The 26,418-nt window shown below is 35.7% G+C and overlaps 3 protein-coding genes across 8 annotated transcripts in view; 1 reads left to right on the forward strand and 2 right to left on the reverse strand.

Moving 5' to 3' along the window:
- Positions 1-1,357: 1,357 nt before the first annotated feature.
- Positions 1,358-17,374, reverse strand: areg (amphiregulin). Of its 4 annotated transcripts, none has more exons than XM_058777376.1 (7): positions 16,976-17,374; positions 8,697-8,819; positions 5,648-5,809; positions 3,923-4,136; positions 2,996-3,154; positions 1,753-1,847; positions 1,358-1,583 (listed from the first exon to the last, which is right to left on the reverse strand). In XM_058777376.1, exons 2-6 carry the CDS (start codon positions 8,734-8,736, stop codon positions 1,760-1,762), a joined length of 663 nt encoding a protein of 220 aa, XP_058633359.1. In that variant the 5' UTR covers positions 8,737-8,819; positions 16,976-17,374; the 3' UTR covers positions 1,358-1,583; positions 1,753-1,759. The 4 variants fall into 4 exon arrangements, with proteins under 4 accessions (XP_058633359.1, XP_058633360.1, XP_058633361.1 ...); XM_058777377.1 differs by lacking the exon at positions 16,976-17,374 and adding an exon at positions 15,205-15,223; XM_058777378.1 differs by lacking the exons at positions 8,697-8,819; positions 16,976-17,374 and adding an exon at positions 15,205-15,318.
- On the forward strand, positions 10,791-16,078 carry ostf1 (osteoclast stimulating factor 1). The gene is made up of 10 exons (XM_058777379.1): positions 10,791-10,975; positions 12,648-12,694; positions 12,780-12,830; positions 12,951-13,014; positions 13,408-13,461; positions 13,543-13,650; positions 13,832-13,881; positions 14,093-14,171; positions 15,033-15,131; positions 15,227-16,078. Exons 1-10 carry the CDS (start codon positions 10,942-10,944, stop codon positions 15,283-15,285), a joined length of 645 nt encoding a protein of 214 aa, XP_058633362.1. The 5' UTR covers positions 10,791-10,941; the 3' UTR covers positions 15,286-16,078.
- A 379-nt stretch (positions 17,375-17,753) lies between the features above and the next one.
- pxna (paxillin a) overlaps positions 17,754-26,418 on the reverse strand; it is a 44,490-nt gene continuing 35,825 nt past the window's right edge. For all 3 annotated transcript variants that reach the window (XM_058776284.1, XM_058776285.1, XM_058776283.1), the window contains 5 exons: positions 23,016-23,174; positions 21,585-21,758; positions 20,657-20,738; positions 20,384-20,532; positions 17,754-19,151 (listed from right to left, as the gene is read on the reverse strand). In XM_058776284.1, the coding sequence (XP_058632267.1) occupies positions 18,885-19,151; positions 20,384-20,532; positions 20,657-20,738; positions 21,585-21,758; positions 23,016-23,174 (831 nt within the window). In that variant the 3' untranslated portion in view covers positions 17,754-18,884. The remainder of the gene's footprint in view (positions 19,152-20,383; positions 20,533-20,656; positions 20,739-21,584; positions 21,759-23,015; positions 23,175-26,418) is intronic.

Consider the following 26,418-nt stretch of genomic DNA (forward strand, 5'->3'; position numbering starts at 1 on the left):
GTTTTTCATTTTTGTTCTTAACATTGATCATAAAGTAGACTATTACTATTAATATTAAAAAAAAAAAAAAAAAGATAATAATAGGCCTACACATAAATACTTATAAATATGCCTACATGTTTTTTCATCACTTGTGCTTGTAAAGTGGATAAAAAAGTTATTTATTTATTTATTTATTCATAAAGTTGATATTTTTCAGTGTAGATTTTGACTGAGTTTTTTTTTTTTCTTCTTCATTATATGCTCTTGTTTGTCACTTTAAGATGATTTTAATATTATATTATATTATTATTGAGTTTGGTGAATACGTATACAAATGATGTTACTGCTCTGATTCTCTGAGACAAACATTTTGAAATAAATCAATATCAATGTCTGCTTATCTCATAGACTGTGTGAAAAGAGGCTTATCTTCATATGCATTTCTAGATCGCGCATGTCTGTTCGCTCTATGACCAGAAGAGGTCGCAATTAAATAGTTTCTAGTCTTGCCAATCAAATTAAAAGTCCTTTCACAACTAAACCAACCACTGACCATTTGGCATGTTTGATATACCGGTACTTTTAATTTTATTATTATTATTATTATGCTACAGTATAAATATGGTAGCACTTTAATGGTAATATGGTAGTCATTAAAAAACATTATATTGATCAGATCAGCAGTGGATGTATTTTCCAACATGAATATTTAAGGCGAAAATATAGGAATCAAAATTGAATGACTTTTGTATTTAAAATACATTTATCAACTAGTAATCTGTTAAGTACTATTATATCGGTTTAAACTATTATAAAGTGTTACTGTTATTTCAGTCACAGCAGTAAAGTATTGAAAGTGGTTTAGTTCTGCATAATTAGCCTAGTTACACCATTCGTTGTTGCACAGTTATTTATTGCAGCTAATTGTCCTGGATTGTGTCTCTTTGGATGACTGTTTGAGTAAAATACCATCCATAATGATGTCTAAACCTGTTTTACCTGTAGATTTTTCCCCTCCTGCCGCATTTACCAAACATTTGTTGATCAAACACTCACCTCCAGATTGATCTGTTCTTATATAATCTTCTATGATGTTATGAAACATAAGCCCTCATAAGGATTAAAGATGATTGGGAGAAGGAAACCTTGCAGAAAATTGCAGGGAGAGGCACCACAGGACTCCACCTGATCAGGCTTAAAATGACCGCGTCGGACGTCTGCTTTCATCTGTACATAATAGGCCTACTCAGCTGTAATATTAAGTGTTTTCACCTCACTGACATACTGTCTGATGACTTAAATAACTTAAGTATTACTCTTAATAATGTTTTATATAAGAATGCTCAGAATGAGTGAAAGAAAGATAGCCTACAGATCTTATGAGTGTCCTTTATTTCATATGTGTACATGAACATCACATATCAAATAAACATTAGTTTTTTTTTTATTATCAAAATAAACACAAATACTAAGGAACTTATATAATTTGTTAATAAATAGGTACAAACAATAAATATTGTTACAGTAGGTTTTATTATATTATTCTATGTGCAATATATCTGTAGTGCACTCCACACCAGTGACAGCAGCGTGAATTCTACCTGAAACAAAAACAATTGAATGTCATAAAATGTCTATATATTCCACAATAAATTGCGTAAAATGGGGGTTTTAATGCTGAAGAAGGGACTGGAGTTTTACATGGCAAACACCACCCTAAAAATCTCTTTTACATTTAAAAGCTACCCATAAATAAAGTCTTGGCCTTACTTCCTCTTCACACCATGATGTTCTTCTTCTCTAGTTTCTCTCTCTCGTTGGTGGAGCTCAGGAACGCCGCCTGAAAGCGATGATGTGTTCTATAGCTGCAATATAAGAACAATACAACAAATATATATTATATATTAAACTAACAGTTCCCAGATACTCAAATCCACTCTTAGGCCTACTTCTTAACATTTCCTAGTTAATTCCATTTACTTGATAGTTGAATGTATGAATATGTTGTTATTTCTTCTTTATGTTAAGTCTGCATTATAGTAAAAAACAAATAAATAAACATTTAATCTAACTGTTCAAGCGCGGAACAATTCGTTCATCTGTCACGTGAACAAAAATAAACAAATTTCCGAATTTCTTATTCAGAAAATGATGGACTGGCACCATCTAGCGTCTCATTTGTAGTGTAGCGAAAACAACCTCAGAGGACTTCATTTTTAATATTACTGGAATATTGTCGCGTTGGGGCCTTGAACATAACAGTAAATGACTGGGTTACTGTATTCTGTACATATAAAAACCTTTTGATCTAAAGTCTTCCGCATAAATGCTTGAAATTAAGAGACATATATACGCCTAGCTATATATTTCTTCACAAAACTAAATGTTTATTGTTTGTTTGTTTTTTCGCGATTAAAAAAAACAACAAAAAAAGCATCATAAAGTAGAATACATGTGAACTCCTTCAAAAGCATCCCAACCTTGTGAAGTTGGTTTATGAATGTCCAGATTGAGCAGAGCTGCAATCTAGTACAAATCAAAGAGGGAACATTCTCAGAACAAACATTCTTCTAGTAATGTGTTCATTACAAAAGTTAACACAAAACTAATATATTTATACATCGTTCATGGAACATTTTTTTTAAACATCTTATGGTTGCACATTCATTTAACCTTTTAGAAGGTACATGTTGAAAACATTCAAAAGCAACATTCCCAGAATATTTACAAATGATACAATGGAACGTTCCCTTAACGTTCACATAACAAAGAAAAACATGTTAAAACAGATGTTTAGGACTTAATTAGGATGTTAACAAAATGTTCCTAGAACATGTTTTGTTAACTGGTATAGTAATCTCATAGTATTAATAATAATAAAGAATGAGTAGGTGCGTCCAAACTGCTGTCACAATATGTGCCAAGTATAACCCAGGCGTGTGTTTTGTGTGTGTGAAAGATGAATGAGTGTGTGTGGGTGTATATTTAGCATGCAAGCACTGAATGTACTTACTGCACGCAGACCATGAGCAGAATGGCTAGGCAGCTGATGACCGACAGGACGACAGCCATAATGACGAGCGCGCTGTGGGTCCGATCAGGGCTGCTGTCGTCCCGAGACGTCCCAAGAAGCTGGATGCCACAGCGTTCCCCATCATAACCTCTCTTACATCTGAAACAATCAAACTATCATTAGCCTACTGGAACACATTGTTAATGCAACACTGACTGAATTTAATTGATTTAATTGATGTGAATTCACTTTGTAAATATGAATGAAGTGCAGGTGTGTGGGATGTTTATATGCAGTGTGCATGCAGATGAACATGGAAGCCTGTTTCTGCCATGGAATAAACAATTTTAAAAGAGGCGATCGCGACTTTTTTTCTGGGAATTGTGGGATTTAAACTCAGAATTCATACTTATTACTTATTCATATTAATTCATACTTATCGAATTTTTTCCCTTGTAATTGTGACTTTTTATCTCACAATTCTGAGTTTACATCTTGCAATTTCTTGCAAATTAGACATTAGGGTTATTAGAAATTAGGGTTATTTATATCTCACAATTCTCAGTTTATCTCTCAAAAATCTCTCAGAAAAAAAGTCAGAATTGCGAAACATAAACTCAGAATTCGGAATTTCTTTCTCACAGTTTTGAGTTTACATCTCACAATTCAGACTTTTTTCTCTGAATTCTGAGTTTACATCTAGCAATTATGTTTTTTTGTTTCTGCCAGGAAAAAAGGTAATTTCCTCACAATTCTCCAGTTTATCTCACAATTCAGTATTTATATCATGCAGTTCTGAGTTTATATCTCACAATTATGATAAATGTACGAACTGTAAGATATAAATTCAACTGCGAGAAAAAAAGTCGAATTGAGATAGGAAGTCGCATATACTTCTGTATTTGGCAGTAGGTAAGTGTCACTCACACACAGACAGGCTCTCTCAGGCCGTGCAGGTACGTGCAGTGGCCGTGGATGCAGTAGTCCACGTGAGAGGTCAGGCAGGGGTCAGCGGTGGTGCTGTGACTGAGCGTGTGATTCGGCTGAACAGGAGTGATATTTCTATTCTTTTTTCTTCCTTTGTTCTTTTTGCGTCCAGAGCGCTTGTGATTCTGCTCGTCCCCTTTACTGCCTTGGGTTACTGAAAGATATGAGACATATGAGAAACTTTAATGTGTGTGAGAATATTTGCTTCCTATACTTAGAACTTTCTTTTTCTTTCTGTTTTAACTTTTATTTTAATTTATTTTAATTTAATTTTAATTTAACAATGCAGGTAAAAAAATATATATATATATATATATATATATATATATATATTAACAAAAAGGAGAGGAATTAAGCAACATATACATATAACATTTTTGCTACACAGCATACACAGCTATATTCCTATACATGGGTGCACATTTATATACATGCACCAGCTCTACAATTAAAAGAAGTGGTCTTTTTCAGCAGTTATCTCTACACTTGTTTGCTCGATTTATTAATGCAGCACAACTCTTCATTTTGTGACAACATTTTGTTTTTAGAACAATAGCTAAATGCATCATTAATGAACTACAAAGGTTCAGAAATCAACATTTCAAGTTAACATAAGTTGCATTGGAATTACAGGAATATTTGTTTCTTGCCATTAGTGTACTGTAGCATTGCTGGAAATGCAAACTACTGAACTGAAATACGTGCTTTTTTGTAAGATTTGTTCAGTTATTATTATTATTATATTGAAACTTTGTAGTTCATTTCTAAACCTTTGTAATTCATTAATGATGCATTGAATGTCCTAATTAAAATGTCAAAAGGTGTTATTCCAGTCAGTAATTATCATTAGCTTAATCTAAGAACATGGCGTCTATGGAAAATTGTCACAAGTTTGTGTAAAGATTAAAGAATGACACCTTCACGCCTCCTTTACTGACTTGGGTTTCTGAAAGTTTTGATATAAAGTTGATTTATATACTTTTAAATTTTAAAAGTTTAATTAAATGTTGGTCATAAAACCCTTAAAAAGAAATGCAGGTAAGGTCTTTTTCACCAAATTTCTCTACACTTGCTGTCTGCTCAATTTATTTAATTAAAATATAAACTAATGCAACACAATTCTTCAACATTTTGAAAGTCCAAATTCTGAGCTTATGTTTCGCAATTCTTGATCATTTAATTTATTATTCATTCCTATTTTTTCTTTTGATTTGATTTTGAAATATCCTGAAATAGAGTTATTTTTGTAAAATTGTTATTATAATGAAACTTTGTTAAATTGATATATTAATTTACGAATCTTTGCAGTTCATAAATATTTAATTTATCTAATTAAAATTCCAAATCCAGACAGCAACCAGTGTTGGATTTCACACAGGCCAGATGTGGGCCGGATCTGGGCCAATACTATGTTGCTGTCTGGGAAGATGTTATTACGGTCAGTAATTTGAATTAGCCGAATTATAGACGTATAACACACGATTGTCAAGCAGGTGGATGAGTTTGACTGTCTGTTTTTTTTTTTTTTTTATGTTGTTTTGCCTTTATTATGATAGGACAGTGGGATTCGGGATTCGAACTCGGGACACCTGTAACCCAATGGCGTTATATGTCGGTAGCCTACACTTGCCAACAAGGCTATCGGCGCCGAACTGTCTGTACTACCTTTAAACAAAGTTGGATCACTGAACATTCCCGATGGATTCTGATCATCATCAGATTCCAAATCTTCACCCACGGCGCTCTGAAGCCCCTCCCCCGATGACGACATCACGGTCACATGATCCAGTGCAGATGTGTGAGCGGCAGCTGTCCGTATGGTGAAAACTGCACACAGAAACACACGCTGTTATATCACAGCAGAAATGTAGTAATAACTGCTTGTGAGGAATGCTGATTTGTATAGTTTCGCCCCAGTTTGCAAATAATAACAGGATCAAACGCTTCATTATAATCACAATGACACATTAACCTCAATTAGCAGATATAAAGAGCGGTTAATCTTCTAATGTTGCGGTTGATGTTGAGTCATCCTGTAAACACCCCGTGTGTATTGTACTGAGCAGATTAGCTGTGCATGTGTGTGTGTGTGAGTGAGAGAAATTGAGAGTGATAGACATTAGTGGAAGAATTGAGGTTATGTGAGGTAAAGCTGCACCTGACGCAAGTACAATACAAAATTAGAGTCCTTTGTGTCTATTTTTCTTTTTGGACATCCGTTTATAAAACACATATTTCAGAATCCGATATGATCAAAACAGCGTTCCATTCATGCTAAAATACACAATATAATAACAGATAAATAGGCTACTGCACAGAACCCATACAGACCACGTTTGCCAACTTTCAACCAGCATTGTATAGTATAGTATAAGTAAATGAACAATGTATTTTTTCCTTGTTACTTGCACCAAGATATGCCCGTTTACCTGTCAGCAGAGTTTTTGACAGCTGTAGGGCGTGAAAACTACAGATCGTACTTCCGCATTTTTGTATCTCAGCTTAAGGAGAGTCTGATTGCGCCCATTGCATTATGGGTGTTGAAGTTTTTTGTACTTTTTTTTCCCGCCACGGCCCTTTTTCTGTTTTCTATAATCTTTCTATATAGTTTTCTATAAATTGTAGCAACGAGAATTTTTTTTTTTTTTTTTTTGCTGCATAGACTGCCAACTTTTATTAAAACCTCATCTTGCCAGCGGTGAATTACCCTTGACCCCATTTAACATGTTGGGATTACATTTTCTAGATGAAGAATGACACTTTTGATTAATAGAATAATGATTTTAATTAAGAAAATGATGTGTTTCAAAGAAAATTTGTCAAATATTTATTTTCTCAATCATCACTGTATTGCAGTTTTAAATAATATTTAAATATCATCTTACTAAGAAGGGAGATATAGTGTGACAGCTGATATTTATATGCATTTTGTGTAAGCATAGTCTGCTGTACTGTTATAAAGATTTAAATTTAAAGCTATCAGAGCTATCAGATGTATCTTTTTTGCCATAATACCAGCAACTGCCAAATTGCATATTTTTGCTTAGTTTGGGCCTCCGAATGAATTTGAGGGTTTTTTCCCTACATATTTTTTCTACATCATGCCATAAAAGCCTGATATATCAAATATGATACTCCCCCCCCCCAAACAAATATTTTGTTTGCATCTAAGGAGGTCTCAATGTTCACAACTCATGTGATTCATTTGCACAGCAAAACATGCTATTCAACAAGAAAATATGTAGGCCGGGACTTGATTTTATCCATCAGGAATTGATTGGGATCAAAAAAAACAAAAAAAGTGGGCGTTATATAGCAGAATGGAGCCAGACCTGAATGTGAACGTGAAGGACTACTCCCATCCTGAAACGCAGCCAGCATCTGTTGGTTGAAACTCAAGTAACCATGGTAACGTTGTTGCATAGGTGGAGTAAGTTTGGATCATTGCATTTTGATGAAACATTACTAAGTTAAACCCGTTTGTTTTTGGAACACAAAAAGACCAAGAACAAACATCTGTTTGATTTCCTTTTGGCTAGTAGAAGGTGTATTATCTGAAAATTGCAGGAACAAATTCCACTAGCCTTGGGTGTGTGGCAAATGGATCCAGTCTATTAAACACTAATTGTAATTCTGCATGCCATTTTATTCTGCACACATTCTATCCCTTATCACTTAACCATTAACATGTTCCTTTAATGTCTTAAAAAAAAGTCTCAGAATACTTCACTTTAGAACATCATATTAAGCAACAAACTTTGGTGTCAAATATTTTGCTTGAAAATCATGCATGTGCTATTTTTCTTTGTGATATAAATATGTGGCAATATAAACTGGCGACGTCTGCAGTCAAACTAGTCTGCAAGGAGAATGTTTGATTAGCCTAAACGCATTTGATCTGAACACTCCTACCTACTGGAATCCTGCATTTAATTGTCAAAGAAATTCACACACACACACACACCTATTATTGTGTGCGGGGATGACCTTTCTAACGTTAGTTCGCAAAGCTAAATATATATCTAACGCGGCGGTGTGACGCCCTAATCCTCCGTCCTTTGCCATAAACAATAAGCGCTTTGTGACGTCGAACATGACAACAGACAGCTGAGATTTAAACTGTGCATACACCTTTATGGGAAAAGCCGGAGCTCACAGCTATTCAGAGGCATGTTACTACAGGTCGAGTTAACTTCCCAAAGCCCTGCCTGTCTGGAGACACAAACACAATACTACACTTCACTCAGCGAGGGAGTTCAAGCTGCTTTTGGAGGAGGTTTACTATGTTGGAGTCTTTCATATTCGTCAGTCAATTGTCTTTTGTCAGTTGTCAAAGTGAAATCAAAATAGAGTAGAAATAAATAAACAATAATAAGCAAATGCAGAGAATTTGCAGAGAAAAATGCAACTTTTTGACTTTTCATGATTTTTCCTTTTGTTACTTTATCAATGGACAAGTTTTTTTTTTTTTTAATAATTTTACAGAATTTGAAAAAATAAATATAAATATTTTAGAGCAAACCATAACTAGAAAAACATATATTCACACACATAAAAATCCAATAATATTTTAAGATTATATTCATTTCCATGATTTCTTCAGGATTTTAAACCACGATTTTAAAATCCACTAAGATTTCCAGGTTTTCCACTACCATGGCACACCTGAAGCTGACAGGTCAAAAACAATGTAAGACAGGATGGAGAAACTCACCGACACAGAGCAGCAGAGAGGAGAGGCGCTGTAGGTTCATGGCAGCTGACAGCTAAGTTCTGTGTTGAGTTTCTGTTTGTCATGTACTTATCGTCCAGGAGGAGCTTTTATAGGGAGGTTTCCCTTCACACACACACACACACACACACACACACACAGAGAGAGAGATAATATGTGTGTTTGTAGGCACCTTTTGTAAGGTAAATGTTTGACGAGAGTCCACCTGTAGAATTCATCCACAGGTCATTCATACACGAGTCATTATGTGAGATTCATTTTCCATTTCACGTCACTAGACTGTGATGCTGAATAGCTTGACTGTTTTGTCAAGTGTTCCTGAATGGGATATGAGAATACTTCTAAATAAACAGGAATATTGCTCATGTTTATTTGTACTTTAATAGTCAGTTATGATGACTTCACATGCACTGATGTAGATGTTTCAGATTTGGGGACATGGAGTCACTGGAATCGAATTTGACCTTAAGTCTTTGGAATATTTGGAATGGAATATGAGATGCATCACGTCTGGAATAAAAAGAATGAAAAGAATGGGATTCTTGGGGAGAAATGCCATAGATAAAGAGAGAAGCCAAAATACCATCAGCACACACACACTTGTTCGGTGTGAACACAGCCTCATGGGTCATTAAGTATATTACTGACCCTGTAATTTGAGGCCTAAAAACTATGGTACGGGACGGAAGCGAGGTAGCTGGAAGAACGACCGGTTTTCTAAGATGAAGCCATGAATGAACGTGTTCGTGCAATTGAAATTCAGTTTGAGTCGCCTGCCGTGCAACATGTCCCTCACATCTGCATGGTAATGAGTTTCTGAAGAGCCCAAAAGGAAGAGAAGTACAGCTAATGACCCTGAACCGTTAACACAGAACAAACTAAACACCCCATTAGATGCTATCCAGAATTTAAATAAGACCACCATTGGATTCATAAAGCAAAAGTTTGTTATTTTTAACTTTTAACTAAAAGCAATGCATTTACAATTGCATTTTACCTTGTAATTTTGAAAAATGAACACCTGATATGTTCATTAAATGCAAACAGAGGTCAATTTCACAAAGGTATAAGAGTGAGTTTGCATTCTGATCACATGGAAGATAACTTCAAATTCCATGTAGTCGTATCTGATTATAGGTACTCAGTGATAAAATCGAACATCCTTTTTTAGCTCAAAACTTACATAATATACAGGTCTATATGGATGTAGTGCTACGGTTTTTAAAAACCCGAAATGACTAAAAGCAGAGCTATTCTGAGGCAGCTCCTTTAAAACTTGCCTGCAATGTAAACCAACTTGTTGGTGCAGCCCAGTGTTATGGGTGTCCTCTAATATGACACACAAATCTAGAGGATTAGTGCATAGAGGCGTTTCACTAGTGTAAAAGTACTGAAAAAAGTAACATATATATATACATAAAAAGCAGGGGAAAAAAGCGTAGAAAAATTCCCTGCTGCTTTATTTGTTTAATATTTTGTTAGATTAACTTACCACTATTTGGCCATGCTGTTTCAAAGGCATTAATCTTTTTATTTGCCAATAATGTTTTTTTAAATTTTTTTTATTGTCTGTTTAGTGTTTAGTACATTCCCTAAATTTAAGACTTACATCAAACCGCATTCAATCATTTCAACAATAATTTCTATAGAAATCATTAAACAACTAATGCCACCAAAATAGACGTGTTATTGATGGTGAAACTTTCCATATTGCAACAGAAACAGAAAATGAATGATTTGCAGTTGTGTCATTGATTACATATTTAGACTAAAATTCAAATATTCAATCGCTTAGTTATTAGACCTATGTCTCATTATTAAATATTATAACAGCCATTGCAATATTTACATTATTTCACTCCCATATGGTTCATAAAATTGTATTTCATTTGTAGCAAAGTTTGAAACAAATATTTTCCTCTAAATCTGCTTCTATTCTGTTTTGTTAATACTACTAAAGATAATTGTAAAAACATGGCATTTACGTAGTAACTATTATGAAGTAAAATTTTCGTAAGGGCAGTACGGAATTGCAGAGAGCTGCGCATGCGCAGTGCAACTTTTCCGCATTGGGCTCCTTCACGCTTCCTCATTGACAGCGCCTAAAGGAAGAAAGCAGCGATACACCGTTTCATTTACACTCTTAACAGTTTGATACCGTTTCTACGTATTATTGAGGTCTTAAACAACTCGGAAGTCTTCTTTAAAAGTCTTGGGAAGTTCAGAAATGTCAAAGCCTCCCCCCAAACCAGCTAAACCAGGTAAGAGGTGCGCGTGGAGGAAAAGCCTAGCGCTACCTCGGCAAGCCTACTCAAGTTTCATTATTTATTCATTCGTTTTGCGTTGTTTCTTTGTCTGATAGCTTTACAAACACGCTCGTTTCCGATGCCATACAATGAAATGTATATAAGAGCATGCAATGTCTGGTCTTAGTGAACTTTCTCCTGCGGGTGGAGTTTGGCGTTTCTCCAGCGCAGCGCAACGCAACGCAACTTTGCGCTTTTACGCGTTTTAAACGCTTGTCGCCGATTAACATGCGCGAAACCACCACAATTTAGCTTAAAAGTTCAAAGAGCAAGACAAATATAGTAAAACGCCTTGCTACAAATGGCAGGATTGGGCTTGGAGAGAGCAAATCGCTCAAAGGTTCAGAACCTAGTGAGCAGCCTACCTAGACAGCGCGTTTAGTCAACGTAGACGCACTACGTACGCATTTTTGCTTATGATCGGTGCATTCTGAATCTGGCGAGCCAAAAATGTTTATATGATGCCCAGAAATGTTGTCTAGATCGATAGATCAATGGTTTTGAGTAACAGCCATTGTCTCATAGAAGCCAGTTACTTCCCCATATGAAAGAGCAGCTTCAGTATGCTTAGTGTGCAAAATAACACATGACATTTGGACTGGTGATTTATGATGATCCTGTGCATGGTCAAAGATATGTGTTGTAGGTAAAGATAGACCAATATTATCTTTTCGAATAACCGATATGCAGAACTGTTTAATTTCTGCTTTTTGACACGATAATACCTAAATCTAAAAATAATGTGCATTGCGACTATATGATTTGTATTGTTAATAATACCATTGAAAATGCTGAATCACGTGATTGGTCTGAATTGTCACACATTTATTTTTGATACTAAAGAACCGATTAAGTAGGAAACTCTGAATTCTGAACTCTTTATCGGTCCTGTCTCAAGCTGTAGGACGTCCTCTTAGTACAGTTTGCCCAGAATGTGGGTCTGTGACGTCCAGCATGCAAATTTTACCAGTTGCGTGGGATGGGATGTTTGGAATATTTAACACTGTTTTGTTTAGTAGTGGCCAAGACAAAGTTACATTAACTTTTACACTAATAGTAACATATTATAATGTGGCGTAGGTTCTAGGGGAAACATTGTCAGTATTGCAGAAAAGATTTCCTGTTGGTTGAAATGATTTGTACACTTCTGAACAATTGATCGTAGTTGTAATTGGCAGCAAACACAATAATCACATCCGGTGGAGGCCAGAGGCTGATCTGGAAGTACAGGAGGGGCTGCTCGGATCTCATTCAGCAGGGCTTCTCACTTGTTTGTTATAGGCCAAATGGAAATACCTTTGCAGCCAGGAAATGCCCTTTGTTGTGCTTATTATGGTTTGTTTATTTATATATTTAGGCCTCAGGGCTTGGGTTCCTCTTAATTTCTGTGTCGTGGTTTGTCCTGCATTTGAGCTGTGTTTAGTTCTGTGATACTACCTGGTTGTAGATGTGATGGTGTTTTGCATTTGGTTGGGCTGACAGGTGAAGAGAAGGTCTGTTTCGCCTATATATAGTGAGCAGAACACGGACAACTCTGAAATGTGTATAAAACTGCTTCAGTGTGCAGTCATTAGATACACTGTATATTATTATTTAAGTGTAACATTCCTATTTATGTTTTAAACAGGCCAGGTCAAGGTGTACAGGGCTTTATTCACCTTTGACCCAAGGACGGTGAGTTTCATTCTTCTCTCTGGTTGTTTTGTTTGTTTTAGCTTGCCTGAATTGAGCTAATCACGTATATTTTCCTCTTTTTCAGCCAGATGAACTGTACTTTGAGGAAGGAGATATCTTGTACATCTCAGATACAGTAAGTTTATGATCTCGCTTGAAAGTACTCATAGTTCCTCCTGCGATCATGGAGATAAAGAGCATTATATTCATGGCAGTGTTCGTGATTTTGAACTGATTGCTGGGTTTATGTTTTTAGAGTGACAGTAACTGGTGGAAGGGAACATGCAGGGGAAGGACTGGACTTATTCCCAGCAATTACGGTAAGGAAAGCAAGTGGCAAACTAGAACCTGCAAACCATTCAAACTAGAACACCTTCAGTGATTGAAAAGACGACTTCTGTAAAATGTGTGTATAATATGTGACTTTTACAGTCTTTTATGATGTCAGGAAAGAGACAATCAGTGCCGTTTCCTCAAGAAATTCTAGCTATTAATATTGCACATATACTTGGGTTTAGGGATTGGAAACAAATCCAACTTTAAGTGTCAAACGTCTCTGCGTATCATTTTATGCATTGTATGCTATTACTTTTCTAAGCTTTACTTAAATTTGCCTGGAAGACAAAAAAGGGATAGAATTAACCTGTAGTCACTGATATACATGCATCTGTCAGAGTATGATTTTTATCTTGATGTGATTTGCCTTTTTCCAGTGGCTGAGCAAGCAGAGTCCATAGACAATCCCATGCATGAAGCAGCCAAGCGAGGTACCCAAATATACACCTATCAGGCATTTTGTTTGTTTGATAACGTGGTGAAACAATCAAATGTTTTGTGTGTGAATGCAGGTAATCTGAGCTGGCTCAGAGAGTGTTTGGATAATAAGGTTGGCATCAATGGACTGGACAAAGCAGGGAACACCGCTCTCTACTGGGCCTGTCACGGAGGACATAAAGGTAAAAGATGCACACATGCTTTGATTGTTTTCACATTTTAAAATTTAATTTCCAAGCTGCAGCAGTTGTGCACAAACTCTTTAAGCTGGTTTAAGCCCGTTTTGTCCAATAATGGCACATCAAATTGAAAAAAAATGGCAAGATGAAATGTTTAACCTACATTGTGTTTGTGTTTTCTTAGATGTGGTGGAGATTTTGCTGAGTCAGCCGAACTGTGAGCTCAATCAGCAGGTAAATCTGATGTTTGTTAAAATGTTTTTGGCGAATCAGTTTTCTTGAGATCAAATGCATTTCATTTGAATTGGTTAAAATGCACAGTGAGATCAGCTTACAAAGGTCTGTATGAAAAAGTGATAGCAAAGTTTTTGTAGAAACGGAAGCAATGCTCATGTTCTTTATATTTTACTTAATGTAATAAATGGTGTGTTAATTTTTTGAACAGAATAAACTGGGAGACACGGCTCTACATGCAGCTGCCTGGAAGGGTTATTCAGATATAGTTGAGATGTTGCTCAATAAAAGTGAGTGAATTCTCTTTTTTTTTTTCTCCTTATAAACATCTACTTGTATGTATGTGACTAGGGTGGGGCAGGGCTCGACGGTGCAAGCACTTCACTTGCATTTGCGACTAAAAATAGATGTGTGCAAACTATGAAGTGCATTCAGGAGTATGTGTGAAAATTAAAAAAGCCCCCAGTTTTGTGAAATTTAAGGTCATAAAAAGTCTTAAAATTTTCTAAATTGTATAACACGCATCGTAATTATCATTTTAAGAAGGAAAAAATCAGGACTCGCAAAAAAAGCCTAATATTATTATAACACTTAAAAAGCTTAAAAGGCTTTACATTTATTGGTAGGGCAACAACTTTAAATAAATGTCAATGTTTGTGGGGGCTTATATTTAATCTTAAACATTACATTTTAGTAATCCATTGCGTTTCAGAGCATTTGCATCATTTGTTCATAGATAATTGATTTAATATCAAAGCAAAATTAATATTATAACTGGATTATTCTGCAAGCAACCAATAACATGCTTTATCATGCCAAAACAGAACTCGAGGCTCGACTTTAGCAAAAGTAAAACGAAGTTTAATAGAAATCTAGCTGCATTAAAATGAATTTCACATGGATTATGTGACAATAGTGAAATATGACATGAACAAGAAATTTGTATGTAAAAAGATTAGTAAAACCATTCTTACATAGTCATAATGAGATTGGATCTAGTTGTGTTGCAACGTGTCTGGTTTAAATGAACAGCAAATCAATTTGTAATTGAGATGTAAAAATTCCAAGTACAAAGACATATGTCGTGTTTTTTTGTGTCTGTATCTGCGTGTTTGATATGTTTGTTTATATTGCAATATGTGTTGTTATAGATGCCAGGACAGACGTGCTCAACAATGAGAAGAAGACCGCTCTGGATATGGCCACCAACGCACAATGTGCCTCTCTGCTGAAGAGGAAACTGGGAGGAGGTGAGTCACAAGGCATCTCCTTTCAGTTACCTCCTTCAGATGTCACTTCCTGTGAGAGAGCTTCACACTTAACTGTCTGTCTGTTGCATTTGCAGTGATTCTGCGCACCCACAGTAACGCTGAGGAGTATCTCGATGATGAAGACTCTGACTGAGAGAAGAGCAGCACTAATGAAGTCCATTCATTCCTATATTCATTCCAACAAAAAAAACATCACAACATGTATATAGATTAGGGCTGCACTATATATCGCATGCGATTGTCATGCGCATCTTGCCAGTAAAGCCGGTTCTGTGATTATTAATAAATCTCCATCACCTGTTTTCAAATGGAGCGGCATTTAATACACAGAGCCGTAGTTCACTGACAAGTTACGCAATATCACGTTCAATATCGCAGGCGATTCATCTGCGATTCTGAGAATGAATTGCGTAGCTTGTCACAGAACCGGCTGTACTGACGAGGTGCGCATGACAGTCGCATGCAATATATCGTGCAGCCCTAATATAGATCAGATTTATGTGGGAGAAACCTTATTTACAAGGGTGGGGAGGTTATGAAAGCTGGTTGTCGTTGTCTGATTGTCTCAACTTTCTTCTTCATTCCAGTTCATTGTAAAAGTATTGCAGTACTTGTCTGTTCTGTACATGTTTAGGATGGACACAGTGAACATTCGTTCTTCTATTTGCTGCTCCTCTTTTAACTGTATTTATTGCATAGAACTCTGTTTGATTTTAAAGTGCCTTTTTAACAGGGAGATCACCCAGAATGCCTCGCAGCACCGGGTCTTTTTATTCCAAAAGTTTTATGCGCGTGAATGTAAGTGTGTGTCTGAGAATTTTAACCGTTTGATTGGGTTTGTGTGAGATGTGCTTGATGATAGCTTCTGAGATGCATGTAAATCTGAATGTTACAACTATGCAAATAAATCAGTGGCCTTTGCTTGATATGCAAGACTCAAACTGGAAGCTTGAATATAATTGTATTTGTAAGTGCCCTTTATTCATTGTGTGCATTCATTTAGCCACATTTTTAAGGTAAAAAAAAAGGGTAGTTGACTTAAGGACATAAACATTTTTAGATAAAGATTTTAGATTACGATTTATATATTTTGTATTAGTCTGTATTTTGTATTTTTAGTGTTTTACCACTTCACATAATTTTAAATCAGATAATGTGCTATTCAGGAACATGCAAGGGAAGACTATATTTGGACAGTTGCTCTCCAAAGTGCAGGAGGAAACTGAGGTAAGTTTAAAAAAAAAAGATACGTATTCATAGTGAAATCCGAGGTATTCTTTTATTTTTAACGTTTTAAAATGAACATTGTCATTTACTCACCAAACCTCAGTTTCATACTCAGTTTCCTCCTCCTGCTGAATATAAAAATATATTTTGAAGAATGTGGGTAAGCAAACAGTTGCTTGACTTTTCATTAAAAATACTATAACAAGAAACTTTGGTTACCTACATTCTTCAAAATATCTTCTTTTGTGCAGCAGAAGAGAGAAATTAATTCAAGTTTGGAACCACTTGAGGTAGGCCTATAGCCTAAAGAATGAAAGGATTTTCATTTTTGGGTGAACTACTATATCTTTTTTTTTTTTTTTTCATTAAAACATGTCAGGTCAACTAACCACAAATTCCGTTCCAATTTAGGCTACCGCTTTTTATTAACGTTTGGCGCAACGCGATTCATGCCAAAGCAATTTTACATCAACATCGTTATTGTTTATTTTTCCAGTTTAACTGTAGGTAACCTCCATCTAAATTTGTGTTATTAATCAAGTTACTTTAATATTTTTTTTGTAAAGAAATTGATATATTTGTCGTGAAGGACTCACCTCAGAAACTCGAGCCATTCCTGTCAGCAATGAGCGCGTGCTAGCCAAGGCCGTGGTTTAAACACTAATTGGCAATTTAATTAAATAAGTGTTTACTTTACAGCTTACTAGTTCACCGTTATTCTAAGCATAATAATGAATAATGTTGTGTCCAGTCTTTTAAGCAATACAAGTGATTTTGGATTCAGTTGTTTCATAGGAAATAGCCTATAAGGAGTTCATTAACCCCGCCACTGCATTTACTGGAAGAGAATTCAAAGTAACTGCAGTTTAGTGACCTGATGTTACATATTGCCAAATCAACAACAAAAAGTAGGCTATTCTGCAATAATTTGCTGACTTTTCCATTTGTTCTGCTAGTCTCAGCTGCTGAAAGTGCATTTTAGATTATGATACTGAACAATAGGCCTACACTGACAATTGGTAAAAATCTGTAAGTTTTAACGTGGGATATATTCAAGTGATTTTTTAATATTAATTCTTAATTATAACAGCCAGGTGCTCTTCAAGTTTGAAATCTGACATCTGAATTTATTCATATGCTCTTTATCATACAATAAAATGTCATTCTGATTATTTTAGTGGACTGTGGAAAATATAAACATTTACACATATGCAGATGCTTTTATCCAGGGTGACTTAAGATTTATTCAAGGTATATGCTTCATCAGTCCATGTGTTCCCTGGGAATTTAATTTATTCAAAATGAACAAAACAAATTTTGTCAGCTGTTGATGAGATTTCAATGCAAATAAATCAACAACACATAAATCAGTCATTCAGATTCTGGTATTTATTCAATGTCTTGTACAGCCCATTTAGACCCCAGGTTTTAAATACAATGTGCATGTCATCAGTCAATGTAGAATAAAATATGACATCACCTTGAAAAAGAAAATCTTTAAATTATGGAAAAACAAAAGTTGAGTAAAGTTGTAATCACTGATAATCCGTAAGACTTTAATATATTTACTTGCATACAGTAGGAAATCAGATGAATTGAAATAGGGGGAACAAACTCATTACATACACAAGAAATTAAGACAAAAATCATTAAGTAAAACGCGAAACATGCCCGGTGGCAATAGGCACATTGTGGAACGCCACATACTCGACTCTTTAAGGTGTTTTATAAGAATAAAATATGTATTATAACAGCAGAAGTGAGTCGTTTCCACAGTTAAACTCTCATAAAGGCATAAGGATGGAAGCTCAAACCACTCCAGCCGTCCAAAAAAACAGAAACCACCCATGAATATAAAAATAGAAACAATCGGCAACAACAAAAAAAAAAAGAGCACACTTTATAAAGTGATCAGACAGAGAAATGCATGCACAATAAAATCAGGGCTGAGAAAAACTCTCAAGAGTACCAAAAATTAGAAAAATATACAGAATATGGCATTGAGATTTTGATTATGCCAAGCTGTTATTGCACCTTTAAGAAAAACCTGATGTGGCCGATGGAGAAAAGAAGCGAAATAAAATAGCAGTGTTGTTATACCAGAAAGCAGCAAAGAGATGCCTGAAATGTGCAAACAGAAGTGTGCATACATATGTTCAAGTTAAGCTCAGTGTGTGTGTGTGTGTGTGTGTGCATGTGTAACAAGTACAAAAATAGATCTTGATTTGTCCGATGCAGTCGATAATATCTAAAATAGCTCCACGCAATTAAAGGACCATAATTTAGTCTATAGATCCAGGGGAAGCGTTTTAAAAAGGCTGTTAAAAATCGTAATAGCCTCCCTGAAGATCTACACTTGTCTGACAGTGCTTTGGCACAGGAACAAGCTGGTGTAATGCTCACTATCGCCACAAGATGACACTGTGACGAGCTGTAAAACTCGACCCTTGGGACTTTGGATATTGGGTGCATGTTCAAACATACACCCCTCAACACTATCAGACTCTAGCTGAAGAGCTTGACAAAGCAGCTTTGGCAGTAGGGTTTGTCATTCTGCTCTTTGAATGTGCCCTTGTTCAGCTGTTTAAGGCAGAAGGCGCAGACGAAATGCTCGGGGTGAAACTTCTTGCCCATGGCGGTGATGCAGCGGCCAGTAATGGGTTTCTGACAGCCGGAGCAGAGGGAGCCGCGGCGCTCGTGGTAATGAGCCTCACAGTAGGGCTGCCCTTCATGCTCGAAGAAACTGCCGTTCACAAACGGAATGAAACACTCCTGTGGAGGACAGAGAGAAAATGCAGGAATCAGTCAGTTATGCATGAATGATTCAAATAATGCTACAATAAAAGTACATGCAGCGATACAGAAACATCTGATATTGAAATGTGCAAGCATCCAAAACATAAACAAACACCACACATTTTCCAAAACCAATACCAATATCTAGAAAGCAGCACGGCTGATGATTGAAAACATGTCTATATGAATTAATATCTTACATATTTTGTTAAAAAAAATTATAAAATCAGAATATTTACACATCTAAAAATTTGTTTTTAATATATACAACTCATTATTTTAATCATCAGATTTACAACTATATACACTATGATACTGCAGATTTTATTAATTATTTAGTATACTACATTAATAGACAAATATTTATTGCCAGAAACCCTGCTGAATTAAATAAGTTAAATAATAAATTATAATCAAAAATATAATCCAGAAAACAATCTATCAATTTCAATACAAGTATAAATCCTAAATATATAAATATGAATACAGGTAAATAATTATAAAATTTGAATATAAATCTGAATGTAAATTAAAAATCCTAATATGTAATTTATAACAATATGTACAATATTTTACACTTAAGACTCATAACTATATACACTCAGATATTGCAGATTTCATATAATTATTTAGAATAATATATTAATAGGCCAATATATGATGTCAGCAACCCTGCTGAATTAAATATATTGAATAAAATGTAATACATTTAATGAAATGTAAATCCTGACAATAATATAACAATCTCAATACAATTATAAATCCTAAATATACAACTGTATAAGTAAATTATAAAATACAAAAAAAAACAAACAAACAGAATATTTAAATGTAGTTTATAAAAATATATTGAATATTACAATCTTCAGATTTATAAATATATACACCCTGACTGTACTGTATATACTCTGATATTTAAGATATAAAATTTAGTATAATATATTAATAGGCCAATATTTTGTTTCAGAAACACTGCTGAATTAATCAAATTTAATAACATGTAATAATTATAATGTATGCAATAATGTCATGAAATGTAATTAATATAATAAAATGTAAAATGCTCAATAAATTTTAAAAACACATTTAAAAACATTTATGCATAAAATAAAATAAAAATAAAACAGGTCCATGCCAAATATTGGCCTATTAATTGGCTGATATATCAGTGCAGACACCCACAAACACCCACAAACACACATACTGACCCTGCAGACAAAACACTCAGGGTGCCAAAGAGAATTAAGAGCCGAAATATAGTTCTCCAGGATGGCACGAGCACAACCGCCACATTTGGGGGCAAACATGTCGAAGTAGTCCTTCCTACAGTACGCCTTTCCCTCCTTCTCATGGAAACCTGCAGAAAAAGGGGGAAAAAGGTTGCCAAAGGCTTAAAACCATTTTAAAGAAAATAAGCTGGTAAAAAAGGAAACATCAGCTAAAGAGAAGAAAAGAGGTTGAGAAGAGTGGAAGCTGCTTACCCTCAGGCCCAAAGAATGACCCACACTGGGCACAAAAGAAATGCTCCGGATGCCAAGTCCTGTCTAACGCGGTCACCACTCTCTGCAGGAGGAAGTAAAAGCGATTCGTTACAGTGAAATGATAGTGAAACAAAAACAGAAAGCACAATTTAATTCGAATAAATGCATGCAAAATCAAGACAATAAAAGCAAAGAATAAGACTATTATTACTAATTACTGGCAATAGTGTTCATTTCATGTGCCAACCTACATAAATGCAAATCATTTATTTCCTACATAATTGTTTTAGCAATATAAACTACCCCAATTCTAACTACATGCTAAACAAAATACTATTTTTCAACATAATATTAATTTAGTTTCTGTTTTTTGTGTGCGTGCGTGTTATTTTGTGTTAACGTGTATGTTTATCTATTATCATATAAACATCCATATTAACACATTAAGTGAGTCAAATGTTAATTCAGTAATTCAGGACTGATTCATTCCAATAACTGTGATTATGAATCTTTAGAACTGACTCATTAAAAGAATCTTCTCATAAGAATCATTTGTTAGTGAATCAGACTACACTGGTTGCTCTGTATGTTTTTGCACAATTTTGTAAATGTATCTTATTTTAAGGATGTTTAGTCATTTTTACTAAAGATGTATTGCTTTAAAAATGACTTTAGAGCCTTAAACTTATTTCTTTTATACACTTACATTCTCAGCAGACTCTCTGTGTTGAGTTCTACTGCAAATAACCTATTTAGACTGTCTTTAAGTGACTGTTTATGTTTACAGGAAATCTGAAGCCAGAGGTAAAGTGTCAGCTATAGTAAGCACCATCTCGACTGGGCGGTGACACACGAGACACTAACACACATGTCCGTGAATGCCCCGTCTGTGACCGCTTCAGGTGCTGATAGGAAGCAGAATCCTTACGTCCAGAATGGGTCCGTTGCAGTAGTAACAGCGTGGAGAGAAGAGGCTGTGGTAGTCCTTTTCACAGTACGGCTGGCCGTCTCGCTCAAAGAAGTTTTTGGAGCCGATTTCCTCCTGACAGTGAGTACACACGAAATGTTCCGGATGCCACGTCCGCCCCATTGCTGTCACCACCTGAATGAATCAAAGAAAACGAGGATGGAAGTGTATGATTTCACAAACAACAAAAGACATAACTGAATATCGGCGGCTCAGAAACTTCTTTAAGCCTACAAGCTAAAACGTTTAGGCCCGGTTTCACAAAAGGGGGCTTAGCTTAAACCAGGACTAGGCCTTAGTTAAATTAAGATACTTAAACAACTTTTACAAAAATGAGAAAACGGAAAACATTACAGGTGTGAAATTTTTGACACAGAACAATGACACTGAGATATTTTAAGATATGTCAGAGCAAGATATTTTCAGTTGAGACAGCTCAACGTGCATTTTAGTCTGGGACTAGCTTAAGCCTCAAGTCTGTGAAACCGGGGGTAAAGATTACAACGTTTGGAAACTGCATATTCACACTACTGTTTGAAAAAATTAAGACTCTGTAATGTTTTTGAAAGAAGTCTCTTAAGCTCACTAAGGCTGCATTTATTTGATCAAAATATAGTAGGAACAGAAATGTGTTATATTGTGAAATATTATTCAAGTAACTTTTTTCCATTTTAATATATTTTAATGCATTTTTCCTGTGTGGAAATTGTGATATATATATATATATTTTTCAGCATTCTTTCATGAGCAGAAAGTTCAAAATGAAAGCATTAATTTGAAATAGAAATCTTTCGTGACATTATAAATGTCTTTACTGTCACTTTTGATCAATTAATGCATCCTTGCTGAATAAAGTTTTTTTTTAATCTTACTAAACTTTTAACATAGCAGTATATCATGTTTTACACAAAAATAAGTGTTTTCAGCATTGATAATAATTAGAAATGTTTCTTTAGCAGCAAATCAGCATATTAGAATGATTTCTGAAGGATCATGTGACACTGAAGACTGGAGTAATGATGCTGAAAATTCAGCTTTGCATCAGGAATAAATTACATTCTAAAATATATTCAAATAGAAAACAGTTACTTTAAATTGTAATAATATTTCACAATATTACTGTTTTTACAGTGTTTTTGATCAAACAAATGCAGTCTTGGTGAGCATAGGAGACTTTCAAATACATATTAAATTCAGATTCATGACAATAATTTTTTTTAAATTTTCTTAAAAAAAAAAAAAAAAAAAAAGTCTACACTGACATGCAAAATATACACTTTGATGGCCTTTCGGTTTGTTTTGGTATAGAGCACAATGTTCTAAAAATCCAAAAGCAACAAAGGCTTGGATAACAATTTGGGCAGTAAATGAGTTCTTCAAGGGACTTCTTACCTGGCCAGCGATGGGTTTCTTGCAGGCTCCACAAACGCCTTTGGCAACAGTCTGGACACCCAGCCGGTTGAGGTCTGACTGCAGGCTGCCCAACATGTTATCCAGTTTATTCCCCTGCTTTGGAACGCTGGTGGGGGAACTCTTGCCCTGAGCCATAATCTACAGGAAAAAGGAAAGAATTTTCACATTTTAAAGACATTTTAAAGTTTCATTAAGCAAAGAAAATGTGGATGCAAATCCCAACACAAAATAAGCAGTTTTGTTTTCTCCTTGGTACACATTACCAATGACTACCAATTAGTCACTCAGCAGATGCATTTTTCCCAAAGTGTCTTTTGGTACACTTTTTGCCAGGTCAATCTTGATCAATGCCACAACGCTGATAATTCATGCCTAAACATTTGCAGAATTAAAAAAAATATACACATTCCACAGAGAACACCACAGTGAAAATTGAATATTATTGTCCACTAGCGATTTATTTATGCCCCAAAACCGATGATCAACTTTGCACCATGATACCAAAAATTCTCTTTTGGATGAATATTTTCTCAATATGACCATCAGCATGTGAAAAGATCTTTTCCAACTTCAATACAAATTCAGCATGTACAACAAGAGCTACTGAACTGCACACATTTAATTTAATAATTTATTAGTCATGATGTTAGTGGTTATTAAACAACTACCGCATGCACTTAAAGCACAAGTAGTTCTCAACTTTGCTGAAACACTGAATCACTTATGTGGAATCAATTGTAATTTTAGCCATAGCAATGCACGTAATGGAAATGTTTACTGCAGCATTTGTCTTATTCCACAGCCTTTAGAGCAAACAGCAATCAACAGCCAGTCTGGTTAGATTTTATGCAACATTTGCAATTTTACATATCAGTTCATTTCATATAAATAGTAAGGCTTTTGAATAAGGTCTTTTTTTAAATTAATATTAATCTAAGGAAACCAGTCTTGCACTCTCTGCATAACCTTCCCTAAATACATCAGAATCGAGAAGGTGTTAAAGACATAATCAGATGACAGACCAGCGAGGTTATGGGTCAAAAAGGCCTGGTAACCCCATCTCTGTTCTCCCAATTCAAAGAACCGTGACACAGAAGCATTCTTTAGAAAGCAAAAATAGCAACCCACACATCCTCTGTTAATTCTGCATATGAACTCACTTCAGCAAGCTACTCTTGAAGCACTTCTGTGTAGCCGGACTTATATTCTGCAGCATATTCTTGCATTTACACAATTCCGGCAGACTTAAAAACTTTGCTTTGCTTTAGAGTCAAAAACCTGCCAAAAATTGGAAGAACTTAAGCATTGATCGTTACAAACTTGGTTTTAAAAGACAACTGTAAGTGACAGCCAACAGATCAACAGCCTTTTCTGTGGTCACTAGCACTTCATTTGCAACAGAATTTGTTCACATACCAGGAATCTACAGGAAAAACAAGGGAAAACACAAGGACAGACCGTCATCATGGGACATGTTGGCACCAGCAAACTATTTAATAAATGTGGAGACACTCCTAGTGCAAACGCTGTTTGGAGGTCAAACACACAACAGCATGCGCTTTGTATGCAACATGCTAGAAACCATGAAAGAACGGCTATAAACAAGGCAGAGGGTTCCCACACTATCTGACCAATGTATTTTCAAAATGACCATTCCAGTCATTTTATTATCCGCATTCACTACATCTATAAATTCTGAATGATTCACTAAAGAATCATTCAAATTGAATTGTGAACCAGTTTAAGAGATTCACAGAAAAGAATCCACTCTCAGAATGACTCGCTATGGCTTGTGAGTAACTTTTCCTCTATTCAAACCCAATACACAACCAGTCTCCTATGACTTTTTATTCATTTCCATTTAGACTTTTCCAGGCCTAACAAATTCCCTGATATTTCCACATTTTCAATGACTGTGGGAACCCTGGATACATAGAGGCAAGCTCTGATCAGATGCAGATCAACAAAGAGAGCAAGTTCATGCCTGTACCGGTGGAAAAAGAGGTTCATATTCCGTTTGGCAGCCAACAGACGCTAAAACCTTTGGTGGAGGGGGCGGGGTCACAGGTTTGGGAGGAGAGGATGGAGGAGGTGTGGGGTCTTTAGGTGGAGGTGGAGTTGGAACTGGAGGAGCGGGAGGAGGCGGAAGAGGTGGAGGAGGAGGAGGAGGAGGAGGAGGAGGAGAGGGCTCCCTAGGCGGTGGAGGTGGTGGGGGGAGAGGAGCAGGCATCCGTATCACAGGATCTGGCTTTTTTAGGACAGGATGCGTTAGGACTTTTTTCGGAGGACTGGGTGAGTCTGGAGGAATGATGATCTGATGGACAAAGAAACATGAAACATGTGGCAGGAAATGAAAGGAGCACAAAATGCAGAATAAAGGGCAAAAAATGGGTTCTGGAAGTAAAAATCACATTCATTTTCGACATAGGGAATCAGATCTGGTGTGAGCTCTAAGGTTGTAAAATCGAAGGTACTGTATATGCTTTTGCTGAAGCCATCAGTTGGCATTATTTCGACTTATTTTTTAAAGAATTGTGTTAAACAGCAGAATTACTGGTGAACAAATTACATTACCCATGATGCTGTGAAGAAAATTCCATCAATCATAGTCGAGACAAGCAAATTGCACCAAAAGTGCTTGCATTAATCACTGCAAGCCTGACTTGACAAGCTCTCAAAATAAACGTAAAATATAAATGATATATTTCTTTCCATCAATAAATCCGTTAAGTACACAGTCTTATACCTTTGCCTTTTTGTTCAATTTTCAAATGCTTTTTTGCTTCAAAAGTTAGTAACATTGTGATTTTCCTCGTTGCTGGTTGGTTTGGTTCATGGCTTATAGTACTTAAAAAAAAAAGACTTTAAAAATCCCTATGGAAAAAATGAATGGAGAAAATACCCAGCAGGAACCACTGGTGGGCGTTGTTCCTCTCTATTTGAAAATATTTATAAAAACCAATATAAGAAATGTTGTGTTGCTAGCTTTTTGTGAGTTCCACCATTAATCTTGTGACTTGCGCTACCTTATCAACCGTTGGTGACACGCCACCTTCCTCTCTTAAGCGCTGTGGGTTGGAAAAGACAATGACCCCTTCCGTAAGCCAATCATCTGGCTGTCTTTGTGGCCGCTCAGTGCGACCGATTCCCAGTTTCCCTTGCAGCTCTTCAATGAGTAGATCCTGTGAGTTGCTCTTGTTGAGAATTAGCGGGCCCATTTTTTTGCGCATGTGGCCATCACGAAACATCGGGTGGACGTTGGACGTTTCCTTTGTGCGTCTGATGACCGATTTAAGCTGCGGAGAGGCAGCATTAATGAAGTGACCACTTCAACATTTAGAACATGCAATGCTTTCTTTGCAAACACCATTCAAGAACATCC

The sequence above is a fragment of the Onychostoma macrolepis genome, chromosome 05, assembly GCF_012432095.1.
Source record: "Onychostoma macrolepis isolate SWU-2019 chromosome 05, ASM1243209v1, whole genome shotgun sequence".
NCBI lineage: Eukaryota > Metazoa > Chordata > Actinopteri > Cypriniformes > Cyprinidae > Onychostoma > Onychostoma macrolepis.